The sequence below is a fragment of the Candoia aspera genome, chromosome 3 (genome assembly GCF_035149785.1).
Source record: "Candoia aspera isolate rCanAsp1 chromosome 3, rCanAsp1.hap2, whole genome shotgun sequence".
Classification (NCBI taxonomy): Eukaryota; Metazoa; Chordata; class Lepidosauria; order Squamata; family Boidae; genus Candoia; species Candoia aspera.
In genome coordinates this window covers 80,427,364-80,442,090 of record NC_086155.1, presented here as the reverse complement: position 1 = coordinate 80,442,090, position 14,727 = coordinate 80,427,364, and the positions used below count along the sequence as shown (strand labels likewise).

The window sequence follows — 14,727 nt, the reverse complement described above, 5'->3', positions numbered from 1 at the left end:
GTGTTTCCATTCCAGATTGTTTGTCTTCTTCAAACTTTGATACACCCTGCATGCTGGCATGATATTTCCAAATTGCACTAGAACTTGTACAGTATATTTTTAAAAACTCCTCCATGAATTTCTGTGGATCTTTGATAAAAAATTCCATGGTAAAAAAGGTCACATAGCTTCAAAGAATGCGGCTTTTTGAAGGGGTGCACGTGTGGATTTACCTTTCCACATTGACATTAATGATAAAGCAGCTTTATTTGGAGAGCATATGGAATTCTGAATCAAAAACCTGCCTTTTTTGCTTACAAAGATTTAGAATTGCAGACTCAAGGATAGCATTTAGCTAACTAAGGCAACTGTTGCTGAAAATACTTTTATCTATTACATAAGATGGTGATGACTTTACAAAATATGTTTAATTAGTGTTAATAAAAACTAGCCTATACCTTTTTATAGTAATAATGTGCACAGATCTTAACATTCTACTGTACATCAAAGAATTTTACAAATTAGTAAATATGTATTCTACTTGGTTACTGAGAGGAAGTTTCATCAATCTTAATGGGATTTACTTTTAAATAGACACACATATTTATGTATTTATGTATTTTATGAATTTATGTATTTTACAAATAAAATCAAGCTTCAGGACCGATAAACAACTGATTTTATCTTCCTTATAGGGTTACCTTGGGGAAGACTGCTCAATGCTAGGACCACCTGGGCCCATAGGTGAACCAGTAGGTCTTTCTTTAGCCAGAAAATTACAGTCACATTGTATAAACAGATACAATTTGTTTTAAAATACACATGTTTATGCCTGCACACGTACCATACCATATTCATGCAGCCCATGGTTCTTAGGCTATGGTTTAGGGGTTAGTAGTGCTAGATATACACTATGCTGATTTTGAATCTGCATTGAAAATAATAAAGGAAAACATTGAAGAAATAGGAGCTACTTCATTGATATAGCAGTTACTAATTGACGTATGGATTCAAGTAATTTTTGCCCACCCCTTTGTATGCAGATTATATTACCCCAAATATAAAGATGTTGTAAGGGTTGCAAAGATATTGTATGAGATAATGTGAATCACTTCAGTTGTGCTCATTTCCTTAAACTTTCTACCATCTGCTTCAAAAATAATCTACTTTACAGTCTGAAATGTTTAAGTTTAACATAAATTATTCAAAACCTAAGTATTTTTAGACAGCACTTTAGCTATTGTGGTTATATATTCTTTCAGCTATATAGAACTAATAAATTGAATTTCAAAGATGCTTTGCAATGTTTTGGAATTTTCTAACATCTTGTTTTTCTTTCCTTTTTCCCCTGAGATATGCTATTTTGTAAAAAAAATTCAGTCACTGTATTTCAAATGAAATTTTAAACAGTCTGGATTCTTTATGGTTATTTCTCTAGGGGCCTCCTGGTGAACGTGGAGAGAGAGGAGAACCTGGTGATATAGGTTACAAGGTAAACCTTATTTTGTTGTTTATATAAATGTTATTCGTAGCTTAAACTTAACAACAACATGACTCTCTCTTACACTTATCTGAATGAATCTTAAGAATAAATTCAGGACCAGCATTGATTATTGAAAAAAAATTGGAAGGCATAGCAACAAATTAATTAAATTAAATTAAATTAAATTAAATTAAAACCTGTAATAGCCTTTGTTCTTCCTTTGATAGTCAATATCATATTCATGTTAGTGTCATAGGAACTGTATTTCCATAGGACTAGGAAAAGGCTTGGATTTCACATCCCACTCACTCTGAAATGGGCACAGCATATGTCACAAAATGGCTTTGATACATCTAACAAAAGCAGCAAGATCTTGCAGATGACATAGGTTTGGTGGAATAGATTTTAGACTTGTGAACAAGTAAAATAGAATACAAGATTTTAAGAATACGTTGGATTAAGAGATAAAAAATGCTTTGTGTGCTGATGTGTAAAGATATTTATTTATTCATTCATTCATTCATTCATTCATTTTGCGATAACATCCCCTTTGAATGGCATTGTTTGCCTTTTGATCGGTTCTGCCACCCTCCCCCTGCAACAGAAATATATCTCAAAGTCATCCCAAGAGGTGCTGCTTTCTTATACCACACTAACATCAGTTACTTAAAGCATGACTTAGCACATTTGAAATTCACACTCTTGACAGTAATGGAAACTTCCTTATCCAATAATAGATTATCTTGTTTCTAGGGTCACACAGGACTCCCAGGACTTAGAGGTGCTATGGGACAACAAGGGCCACCAGTAAGTCTTTAATAAAGTACATTGTAATTCTGCATTTTTTTTCAGAGTAAGGTATAGAAAATCTCCATTTATTTTTGGTGTTAATATCATTTAGACATTATCTATATTACCTGTTTTTTTTTCCCCAAAGGGTGAGCCAGGTGAACATGGTGAACAAGGACCAAAAGGAGAAAGAGGATCTCAAGTAAGTAGAAAGTGGGGACATTTTTTTAGGGAAAATTTTCAAAACAAAGCTGTGCAGTGCTTTAAAGTCTATAATTTATCACCTTACTTGCTAGTTCGCCAGTCTTTTCTCATCCCTGGTGATGTAAAGAGTATTGCTGAACCTATCGGGTGCAGCCATATCTATAATAAGCCATGATGATGTCAGAAGGACAAATATGAGTCATGGCATCATTTAAACGATGTTCTCATGACTTAAGCATATTCATTTCCCCACCTACCCAACTTACTCATGAGTCCCCGTGATTAGATAATTCTCTTATTGACAAACAGAACAGACAGCACTTGTCTGCCATCTCTAGAGCACTGCCACCACCTTGGCTTTCAGACTGAACAGCCTGAACACCAGCATCAGTGACACCCCACGTAGAGCCAGCAAAAGCCAGCTATGAAGGAAGTGACCAGGACTGGGGTATGGGAAGGGGTGGAGGGCCAAACCGGTAATGCTACAGATCAGCCGGTGTTGGTTTTCCAGTGTAGCTGAAGTGAGAACAAAAGTGAAAGGGATTGACAAACAGAATGGAAAAATAGGTATAAGAGGAAGAAATTTAGCTTAGATATAGGAGTTATAGCAGAGCAAAGCTAGTAAAATAGAATGCAGAAATAACATGAGAAAAGAGTATGGAAATAAAAGAACTATAAGTAATAGAACACACCACTTTAGTGCTACAACATAGAGACTTCTAGTTGTGCCTGCCTCTTTTGTACCTGTCTCCAAAAATATTCCAAATAGGAGTTGGCCTGTGTGTTGGCTGGGTATGATCCATATCTGAACCTCCTTCTAATAGAGGTAATTCAAAACATCAGAGGCAAATGGAACAACAGCATTTCTGGATAATTGCTTTTCTAGCTTCACTTTTGGAAGATTTGGATGCTTTTTTTCCTGGACACTTAGTGCTCTTAAAAGGAAGGAAATCTACTCTGGAAGAGCCAGATCTCAAATCCGGGTTTATAGAGGCCAGAGAACTACACAACAAAACTCTTGATTCCTAAGCAGATCTTTTAGTTTACTTTTGTTTACAACAGCATCTCCTTGCCCTAACCCTGTAAAAGGTTTTTAAAATTTTGATACATTTGAAAAACAATCATGTAAGCATGTCGGGAATGTTATTTGAAAGGCGAGAGGTGAAGTAAAGCATCTAATCTCACAAGGCATGGACATTTTCTGGATCATGGCTATAGTACAAATCCATTTGAACTTTTTGGAGAGGAAATATGGATCGGGCCTAATTGTTCTCTGTTTGATATAATGAGTATTGGGCAGATTCCAAAAACATTGGATACAAATACAAAGTCAATATTCCATTTATATAACACCATTTTGAGAATAGTTATGAATCTGCGTTCCTGCTTTGTGGGTGATGCAAAAAGAGATTATGCCCAGTTCCTTCAAGACTTCTAGCTAAAAATGAGATGAAAGAATAATTGTGTGAATTCTAGACCATTTAAATGATTGATCTCATAAAAGTGCCCTCAATACAACACTCACTCAGTGTATGGAAAGAACAAGTATGAAGGGCTATTACACCACCACTGTGAAATAAAAGATACTGTGCAAACCAATCCAAAGTCTTTTTTTTCTATATGCAGTTATTACAATATTGAGCGGAGAACACTATTGATGATACAGGATAATGTAACCCTGTTCTTTTTTCAAATAAAAGGGAAACGCTGCAAAATTAATGAAGGTTAACTGAAATGGCATTAGTCTGATTCATACATAATGATTTTGCATGAATAAATCTTGATTTTATATTATGGGTGGTAAATAGGTATTAAACTACAGGTTCATGGTTTGGACATCATAGGACATTATGGTTTAATCAACCACTATAGCATTTAAGTAGTTCACACAAGGAGAGAAGGGAGAGGCTAAAAGGAAATGTTGCCACAGCCCTTACCTTGGGTTGTTATGTATAGTGCATCAAGTAAGATTATTATGTCCGGGTTATTCTCTGAGAAACTCTACACCATTCAAATATTTTTCTGCTTGCAGCAGACTTTATAAGAAAACGGCATATGCCTCAACCCTAGTTTGTAATGTATAAAGAAATAGCAGAATACCCTTCTTAAAAATAAAAATGTAGCTGACCATTCAGTTCTCAAAGGAATTAAGGCCACTTTTTTTTTCAGGAAGTAATATAAGCCCTTTATTTTTTAATAGAAATCATGTTCTAAGACTATACTTCCTTGTACTGAAATCTAAATTGCATCATTTTTGCAAAAATTGAAAAGCTAAAACTACTCACTGATATGTCACTTATTAATGTGACGTGCACTGAAACCAGTAGTAAAGAATACCTGGAAAAAAGGGAAGAATAATGTTCCAGTCAAAATGTTCTGTGTGCTAAATGAATGTGGTTAAGTCTATTTAAATTCTTTCTCAAATAGAGTATCATTCAATTAGTACAGCACTGAGAAAATGCTGTTGTACTATTTTGACCATATGTGGTATATGGACAAACTTCTTAAAAGAATATGCAGTCAGCTCATAATCTATAAGTAGTGCTAATAAAAAACCTCCTGATGTAAAAAATCAGGATCCTAACTGATTGTTAGATTTCATAGTTTGTGAGCTAATGAATATTTTGAAATTTCTAGGGTCCTGCTGGAAAGAAAGGATCAAGTGGTCAGGCTGGGAAACCTGGAATGCCTGTGAGTAAATTGATTGATCAAATGCTCCTATTTTAAGTGATGAATAACACAGATACAAATGTAGGTTATTCAATGCAGACAGACACATTATTGATAAGAGATAAATACCAAATCAAATAGAATGTCCTTGCCTAACCTGTAGGTTACAAATCAATTGTACAATGAAATATTTTTACATACATTGCAGTCTTGAAATGCTAACATGAAAATAAGCTCCACTAGATATAGGTTATCTCTTGAAAAGTCTTTTTAGAATTGCAGCCTTATTTTATTATGAGTGCATACACCCAGAGGAAGTATAGTTAAAATGAAGTAAGCAAATCTGGTCTCAATCCATATTATCAACCTGAGCTACAATAACAGTTGTTATTGACTGTGTCAGATTGTCAGTGGTACTGCTCAGGTCCAGGTGGTGTTACTCAGCAGAGCTTTTCAAGCAGAATTCACATTTATTTCAGGGTAAACCTGGTCCTATAGGCCAGAAAGGCATAGCTGGCAATCCTGGAGCAGAAGGTGTTCCTGGACATCCTGGAAAATCAGGGTTACCTGGGCAGCAGAGCCTTCCTGTGAGTAACAGTTAAACTAGTTTTATTCCTATGAGATGTGGATGATGATGATGATGGTGATGATGATGGAGGTCTTTAAAAATTGACATGTCATCAGTAATGTGCATTAACAACAACAACAAAAAACATTGCACAAGAATACAATGTCAGTATTTCCTCTACAGATGTCACATCCCACTCAAATAATGCCAGCCATTTTCCTTTGGGAAGGAGCTATGTCATAAATTTATTAATGCAAGTTCCATTTATTTACTTACTTTACCTTGTGGTATAGGATCAGCCTATGTAGAAACATGTCATGAGTGCCGTTGAGCTGAAGGCATCAGCACAACGGCACACATGACAATAACGAGGAAGCAGAGGAAGGGACTCAAGATAAGCATAGCACGCACAACAACAGACACAGACCCTGGCCGGATGATTCAGCCATCAGGACACAAAAGAGGAAGAAGGAAAGACAAAGACTAGGCGGATCACGAGGCACACCCAAGCTGTTAGCAAAAGCGCAACGGAGATCGCCCAGCTGACAGCAATCACCGGCTGAAGGAGGAAACCGATTATGGGCAATCCCGGGGCACCAGCTGGGGCCCCACAACCCTTCACCTACCGGCAAAAGTATGCAGGACAAAGGGGGGATGACGCAACCCAAGGTGAGGGGGCGCTGACCGGCGCGGGGTATTTAAACCCCGCACCGGCGCGCTCCCTTCACTCTCAGCTTTTTTCGCGCAACTCTACGTTTGAATAAACCTGAACCTGCTCTTCTCTGAATCAGCGTCTGTGTTTTACTCAGCGGTAGGCAGCGCATGACAAAACAGCATGTGCTACAATGGAAACATAAGCGATGCTTTCTGCATATTCACCTTAATATTTTTATAATAAAATAGATAATCAGCTCCAAGAACTCCTTTTTGTCTTAATTGGAGCCATCTTTATCTTGTTAAGTCAATGGAGCTATAGGTAGTCAGTCTAATATTGATGTGTGCAGCTTTGTGAAATGCTTGAGTGAATTTCTAAATAAGATTCTAGCTTATAGAGTTAGCATTCATTTATACTGCTAGTATATGTAATATTTTAGGTAGTACCATCATTGTACATGGTGCTTTCTGTAATGGCATTATTTCAGTGGTGTAGCATCACTGAAATAATGCCATTACTGAAAGCACCATGTACAATGATGGAACTACCTAAAATATTACATGTGTTGATATGGGTAGTCAAATATACAGAGATGTATAAAATAATAGTGGCTATTATGAATACATTAAAACATATATTTGTTTTCTGCTAAAAATAAATGGGGTGGGTGACCTAAGGGACGTTGTTTAACCAGCTTTTGTTTGTCAAGGGTACTAGAGGAAGCCCAGGAATAGCTGGACTAGCAGGATATCCTGGAACTCATGGACCAAAGGGTTCACCAGGTGTTCCAGGAAGCCTTGGACTCCCAGGAGTAAAGGTACTTTGGGAACTCGTAATCTCATCCCTGTCTTTGAAATCCTTCGTCCCATTCATTCAGAAGGAATACCTTATTTTCTGCTTGGCTGGCATTTTATTTAATTAATAACAATAATAATTATATACACACACACACACACTATATAAATATATATTTATATATATAATTTAATGATAATAATAATGGCTGTATGAGATTAAGTGATTTTGTTCTGCTTTCTTGGGGTTTTATTTGTTTATTTTATTTGTTTACTTTATGTGTTTATTTTATTTATTTTTGTTTTTAGATGGTTGTGGAGTTTTTAACTGTTGCTGTGTTGTACACCACCCAGAGTCATGTGTTTGTGAGATAGGAGTTGATATAAATATGCTAAATAAAATAAATAAATTTATAGGACACTCTAACGTGATCCGGGGTGGCTTACAAAATAAGATGGTAAAAGCAGAGCTATACGTAACCTTAAAAAAGAAGTCTAATAACCATCTGATAAACCAAAACACCATGGAAGGGGCTGTTACCCACTCTAAGCCAGGTTTAAGGGCAAGGTTGGGAGCTGGCAATGTGTGGGACAAACATAAACTGCTAGAGCAGTGTTTCTCAGTCTCGGCAGCTTGAAGCTGTGTGGACTTCAACTCCCAGAATTTCCCAGCCAGCTTTGCTGGGCAATTCTGGGAGTTGAAGTCTACACAACTTCAAGCTGCCAAGGCTGAGAAACACCGAACTAGAGATAGGGAATCAAATTTAAGCCCTCAAATTTAATTTCATCTTACAACAAAAATCAGAGAAACATCATGTTAGAGTCTTAGAGCAAAAATAACAGAATACTCAGACACCTGGAAGCTTAACAATAGCAAAAACATTTATATTTTTAAGATGCATCAAGGCTGGTTTGGTTTGGTTTGGTTTGGTTTGGTTTCATTATGTAAGCCAGCTTATGTTAGGCTAAAGTCTTTTAGGTGCCCTGTAAAATGAACAGTTCATATTGGCAGCTATATGATACAAGCATGTTTCAGAAACTGAAATGACTTTTTTTTTTTAGTAATTCCACTTAATTTATATCAAGAGTAAAACCATGGAGGTTTTACATCAAAATGCCTCCTTTTCCTTCTCTTCTGCCTTACTGGGCTAAGCTAAACAGAGCTTTGAATAAACCAGGACTTCTTCCTTCAGACCACACTATTCCCACCAATACAATTGTTATATCAGTTTCAAGATAAAACAAGATCATATAAAAGATGTTCTTTTTTAAAAACATGGTTCAAAAGCTTTTTTAAAACAAAAAGCAGCCACCCTTTGTTACTGTTAAGATGTGGTGAAAGAAACTTCATTTCAGGCCCTAATTTGCTAATGAAGGCGACAAGGCCTGTAACAGAAATCTGGCTTCCAGATGTGTCACCACTCATTATTCCCACCCAGTGTGGACTGTGTTGACTGGGGAAGGAGATGTAAACTAACCCCGAGGCCACAAGTTTGAGAACTATATAAAGATACATAGAGTGAATAAAGAGAATGTCAAGGGGCAGTAATAACAACATGGCAAAATTGTTATAAATCTGTCAGTAGTTTTCGGGATCAAGAATCCCTTTTGCTAAATTTCATATGAACTCTGCAGCGTTAGGAATCTCCAATTAAATAAATAATGAATCAATAAATAATTCTGAATTCTTGAAAAACAAATTTAGGCAGGCTATCCAGTACTGCCCTCTCTTTTTCTCTCTGAGAATGTGTACTCATTCTCATTCTGGCTTGCTGCAGGGTGAACAAGGGCTTCGGGGACATCCAGGAAAGCAAGGTAGAAGAGGACTTCCTGGGACACAAGGTGATCAAGGCCGACCAGGAATTCCTGGCCAGAAAGGACATGCCGTATGTATCTCCTGTTATATGTAAAGCGTCTGTTAAGTTGTCACTCCAAATTATTAATCCTTTTGTCTACAAATATTACAGGGAGAATTTGGAGATCAAGGTTTAATGGGATTTCAAGGATTTCCAGGTCCCAGGGTATGTGATTTCTTTGCAGCCAGTCTAAACAAATATTAGTCACTTTTAAGACTTATGGACTTAAATGGAAGACGATGAAGGATATTCTTACCTCCCACAACTGTAGGGCTTTTAAGTCAGTTGAAGTATACCCTGCTTAAAGAGGAGTTCTAGATATATGTAATGAAATTTCTTTGAGAAAGAATTGTTTATTTGCCTTAAGTTCAGACAACAAAATTAATAATTACTATGTTCCTCCACTGTATTGCTAAAAAAATAATTTGAAATTATGTGCATGTCTAAGTTATTACCAGGGACGCGGTGGCGCTGCGGGTTAAACCGCTGAGCTTGCCGATCGGAAGGTCGGCGGTTCGAATCTGCGCGACGGGGTGAGCTCCCGTTGCTAGTCCCAGCTCCTGCTCACCTAGCAGTTCGAAAACATGCAAATGTGAGTAGATCAATAGGTACCGCTTTGGCGGGAAGGTAACGGCGTTCCGTGTCGTCATGCCGGCCACATGACCATGGACGGGTCTACGGACAACGCCGGCTCTAACGGCTTAGAAACGGAGATGAGCACTGCCCCCTAGAGTCGGACACGACTTTACGTCAAGGGAAACCTTTACCTTTACCTTAGCAAGTTATTACTTGCATATGTTGAAAGAAAACTATCAACAATAGCGCTAAGACCATTTTTAAATCTGTTCTGTGAAATAACCTTTTGTTCTGTAATTAAAATAAATGCAGTTTTATGAATCAACATATTGCATTGCATTGCATTGTATTTTTAGGGCCCTGAAGGCGACCTTGGTTTAATTGGAATTTTAGGCCCTAAAGGACCAATAGGCCAAATAGTAAGTAGTTCTATATATTTGTAAGAATATCAAGACTTATTTGTTTGTTTACAGCTATTTACACCTAAAGAGAGCCAGTTTGGTGTAGTGGTTAAGGCATCAGGCTAGAAACCAGGAGACCATGAGTTCTAGTCCCACCTTAGTCACAAAGCCAGTTGGGTGACCTTGGGCCAGTCACCCTCTCTCAGCCCTAGGAAGGAGGCAGTGGCAAACCACTTCTGAAAAACCTTGGCAAGAAAACTGCAGGGATTTGTCCAGGCAGTCTCTGAGAATCAGACACAATTGAACGGATTAAAAAAAAATTACACCTCATCAGTCAATTTTAGGCAAGTTACAGTCATAATCAGTAGATACCTAAAATCAACATAACAACTTAATTAGCAATGGTGACACCAGTCAAATGTCAAAGCTGGTCCCTCTATTATTGGGGGCTCCTCTCTCCTAAGGCCTTAAGGAAGAACATAGTTTTTACATTCTCCTGAATGTTTAATTTTTCTTAGAAATCTTCCCAAAGGTTTAGTAGCTATATGAAATTATGTGAAAACCTAACCCAAAGTTTTGCTTTTCAATAAACAAACTAAGATTTATCAGTGGTAAGTGGGAAAAAATTATACCGATACCTGTTTTTACACTGATTGAGTTGGCTTGCCTCAAGCAGCATTTTCTTTTGGATGCTATTAAAGATCAGCAAATAGCCGATGATCTTCTTTAATTATTATATTTTTATTACTAAGGAGATATTATTGAGATTTTTTGCATCATTTAATAGTCTTATGGAAATCCATACAGAAATAAGTGGAAACCAACTAAAATCAATTTGACTTACTCCCAGGTAAATGTGCAAAAGGTAGATGCTTTAATGAATTAAGTGTGGTTAACTTGCTAACCTTTAATAACACTTTAAAATCCTCCACAATTAGTGGTTTCATGAACAGTACATTTCATGATTTATTTTATGATTTCATGAATCTATCATTCTACAAACAAACAATTTTTGTGTGTGTATTGCAGTGTCAGGATGCAAAATCCACTCCTTATATATTTGTATGCAACATCTCAGTGCAATTATGAAAGGGAGAAGTTTGCATGGTGATATCACAATGCACCCTTCTTTTTGGCATTGTCATTTTGTCTCGCTTCATTTTGGCATTGCTATAGGACCAGACACCTATGAGCAAAGAAATATTTGAAAGCTCACTTCTGCTTTTGATCTTAAATCTGTTGCAACTCCTGGTGATTTACTCACCCAGGGAACAGTGGTTTGTTTAAATTTTGAACTATGGCTTTAAAAACAAAACACAATCAAAAAGTTTGAAAGTTTATCTTCTCTAACTTGAAGCTATTGTACACCTTTATTGAGTAATAGCTAAGGTGTAGGCTATAGCTAGGAAGGCCAGTGTCAGGCTTACAGTATCTGCTTTATTTTTTCTGGAACCATGAGCCCAAGCATTCTTCATGGCTAAAGTAGATTCAGATACAAAATGAACATACAACTGTTGCTCTTGCTACAGAAAATCGAGTCAAAATCTTAGCTGAGCTACTGTACTGCAGATCTTCCAGAGCATAAACAGCTGACGGAGTTTCCTATTTGAAAAGATACTACTTCTGACCACCAGAAGGCAGTGTCTACCAGAATAAATAAAGCTATAGTATTTCAAACAGCTGATTAAAGAGGTTAAGAGTACAGCTTCTTCTGGCCACAAAGAGTGTTGATCAAAGATCAAGGTCACCAAAGAAAAGTGAGAAAACATTCGGATAAAGCTATTCCTCCATAAAAATCAGTCTCCTAATACATACACAGAAATAACAGCTATTTTCTAGGTTGTGCATACTTGGCTGTAAACTGATACATTTAAAAACAAAATAAGCAATCACGATAGCTTCAAAATTATGGGTGTTTGACTGAGCCTCATCCCCCTGTTTCCAGAGAAATGGCTAAAGATGCTGTCTCAGATATGCGTAAGATAGAGGTATACAAGTTTTTATCTTTCTTTTGAATCTGTCTGTATCTTGTCTAGATAATTTAGCACGACCAAAGCTTCATGTTTGCCTTCTGCTGTGGTTCTTTCTTTACCATCAGAGTTTAATTTTTGCAGATATCGTATCAGAGTGTTCTTCACAAGTTAAATCTCAGCTGCCATTATTGTCACAGGCATGAGTCTTGCAGGATTGTCAAGAAGCAGGAGGTTTGTTGGCATACAGGAATTAGTCCAATAAAATGACACTTGCAGCATCAGTTGGTGCAAACTCAGAGCAGTTCATCTTCCCTGAGAAGCTTCTTCTATCTGATATGGAATTCAGACATCGATAAGACAACATCTCAGCAAATTTGTTCATGAATCACCAATAGGTCCAAATCTAATTCCATTCATCAAGAAACAGCTGCTCTGCTTTTTTTTTTTTTGCTAAAACACAGCCTTGCCTTAATTTCAGCCCAATATGTTAAAGGCATTTGATATGTCAAAGTGGGCTTTCTACATTGCTAGGCCCAAGAGAATGGAACTTCAGCTAGCTCTCTTTTTCTTCAGCAGTGTAACATCCCCTACTGTCTTGACTTCTTTGCCCTAAGAAACTATAATAGAATTCCAGGGAATTTTCCCAAGGTCCTGGATAATGGTGTGATAAGCCAGTGATCACTAGGTCCACCATGTCCATCAAATCTCCTTTATGCCCTCTGTTTGATTTCTCTCATCTAGAGCTTCCTGGTCTTTTTCAGTAAGTGGAACGTGACCGTTTAAATTTGAATGCGTCAGATAAAAACCTCCAATGCATTTTTAGATTTTCATGCTGTAATGAAAAGAGAATCAGTTTACACTAACATCTGGCAACAGCGTTACTATTTACATTGAGAAAACATTGTACTGTATTACATAAGGGATGTATATGAAGCAAGTTACATTGCACAAAATAATGTAACCCTGCATATCATAATTGGTCTCGGGCATACAGGTTGGAATCATTGCGCTCCCATCTTAAGCTGTTAGAAAGACCTGGATGGAGAGAGCAGTGAGGATCCTACTGGATCCCTCCCGGCCTTCTTAGTCATGGTTTCCCAAAATACATCAATTGGAAATAAGCCTTTCAGTGTCTCTCCCAGATCTTGCAGACCTTCTCATTAAGGTCCAGTCACCAGTTCAGATCCATCTAAGTTCCCCATCTGCTTAATATGTGAACAAATTACCATGCTTATCAGATATAACGTGAGCTTTTCCAAAACATTGTTAATAATGAATTTACCATTAAGAAAGATCAGATTTTTCATTACTGGGGACCAAGGCTTTTCTTCCTGCACAAAATGTATTTGGCCTCCTTCTTGAAAGTTTTTAAATTGTCTTAAAATCTTTATTCCACTGGGAGTTACCTTGATTTTTATTGCTGGTTTTGTGTGTCTAGCTCTGAATTGTTTTATGGATTTTTTATGATGTTTTTATGCTTTAATTTTAGCAAGAACTAGACTGTAGAGTCAGACGCAATAACCTAATAAGGTAGTATACACATTACCTAGTGATCAGCATTCAAGCAAAAATGGTCTGAGTGAAAAAATGTCCTGTTTTATTAAAATAACTTCATAAAATACTATTACTTTTATGTATGGCAAAGCAGTATAACTTTGTTAGAAAAATTTAGTGGTGGTCTTGTGTATTTACTTAAATTACTCTCAGCTTGCAGCATACTACATGAGATTTCTGTTGATCGAAACATGAAGTGTATACATGAAATGTAATGCTTATCTCAGTCACTTTTGTTTTTAAATAAATAGCAGAAGTCAATTTCCTTTACTTTCAATATTCAGATTTCATAAATGCCTCTCTGACATGCAAAGGAAAACATGAAAACAAAAATGAGACCAACTAAATCTGCATTGGGCATTTATCTTGTACCCAGAAAATAGTTTAGTTTCATTATATGCTGTTTGGTAAGGCACAAAATTGCACAGATCTTAAATAGATAAATGACATGACGTGAAGTTTTCATAGGAACATTTGCATTCATTTATTGCTCTACAAATTATTTTCCTTTTGGTTTTCAGGGAAACACAGGCCCAGTAGGTTACGAAGGCATCGTAGGTCCAGCTGGCAAACCTGTAAGTGCAACTCATCACAGTTTCCTTTATACTTTATCCTAGCATTTGCTTTTTGACAGTGAAAGTTTGTCATATAATCAGCCAAGAAATGCTTCCTTCTCAGATAGCTAATATGGGGCGGGGAGGGGGAGTTTGCAGGCTTTGAAGATAATCCTTAAGAAGTGCTTTAGACTTTACCCACGCAGAGCCCTTTGTTTGTTATTCAGTAAAGCAGCCCATCGTGTTTCAGGGCATTCCTTTGATAACCCTTCATGACTAACAGGTAGGGAGCAAAAGAGAATTCTTCTCTTCTCAGAAGCAATTCCATAGAATAACTCCAAATATGCTCACAGTACGCAGCTCCCAAAGCAGCTGTTGAAGCTGTATAAGCAGTGCAGCTGTCTTAGTAATTAGAAGTAAATGCGTTGTATGTGCTCCAGTGTGTTGTGAAACATCCCTTTCAAAGGCTTTGTTGGCAGATTGCTAGGAAAGCCTTTGGCCCAGGAGAGATCAGAAAAGTCACACACCAGGCATTTCTATAAAAATACAGAAAGCAAAACATATTTAAAAGCTTCTGCATTCTTACAGGCTCTCAGTGAGAGCTGCTTAACTCTCTACATGCCTACACAGAAGGGAAACTAAAACTAAAACAAGTCCAGGCAAGTTCTTCC

General features: G+C 37.0%; 1 protein-coding gene across 1 annotated transcript in view; it reads left to right on the top strand.

Annotated features, from left to right (window-relative positions):
- COL24A1 (collagen type XXIV alpha 1 chain) overlaps positions 1-14,727 on the top strand; it is a 151,166-nt gene that overhangs the window by 114,242 nt on the left and 22,197 nt on the right. Inside the window, exons 42-52 of the mRNA XM_063299869.1 lie at positions 675-731; positions 1,418-1,471; positions 2,216-2,269; positions 2,400-2,453; positions 5,093-5,146; positions 5,605-5,712; positions 7,058-7,165; positions 8,921-9,028; positions 9,110-9,163; positions 9,931-9,993; positions 14,024-14,077. Of these exons, the coding sequence (XP_063155939.1) occupies positions 675-731; positions 1,418-1,471; positions 2,216-2,269; positions 2,400-2,453; positions 5,093-5,146; positions 5,605-5,712; positions 7,058-7,165; positions 8,921-9,028; positions 9,110-9,163; positions 9,931-9,993; positions 14,024-14,077 (768 nt within the window). The remainder of the gene's footprint in view (positions 1-674; positions 732-1,417; positions 1,472-2,215; positions 2,270-2,399; positions 2,454-5,092; positions 5,147-5,604; positions 5,713-7,057; positions 7,166-8,920; positions 9,029-9,109; positions 9,164-9,930; positions 9,994-14,023; positions 14,078-14,727) is intronic.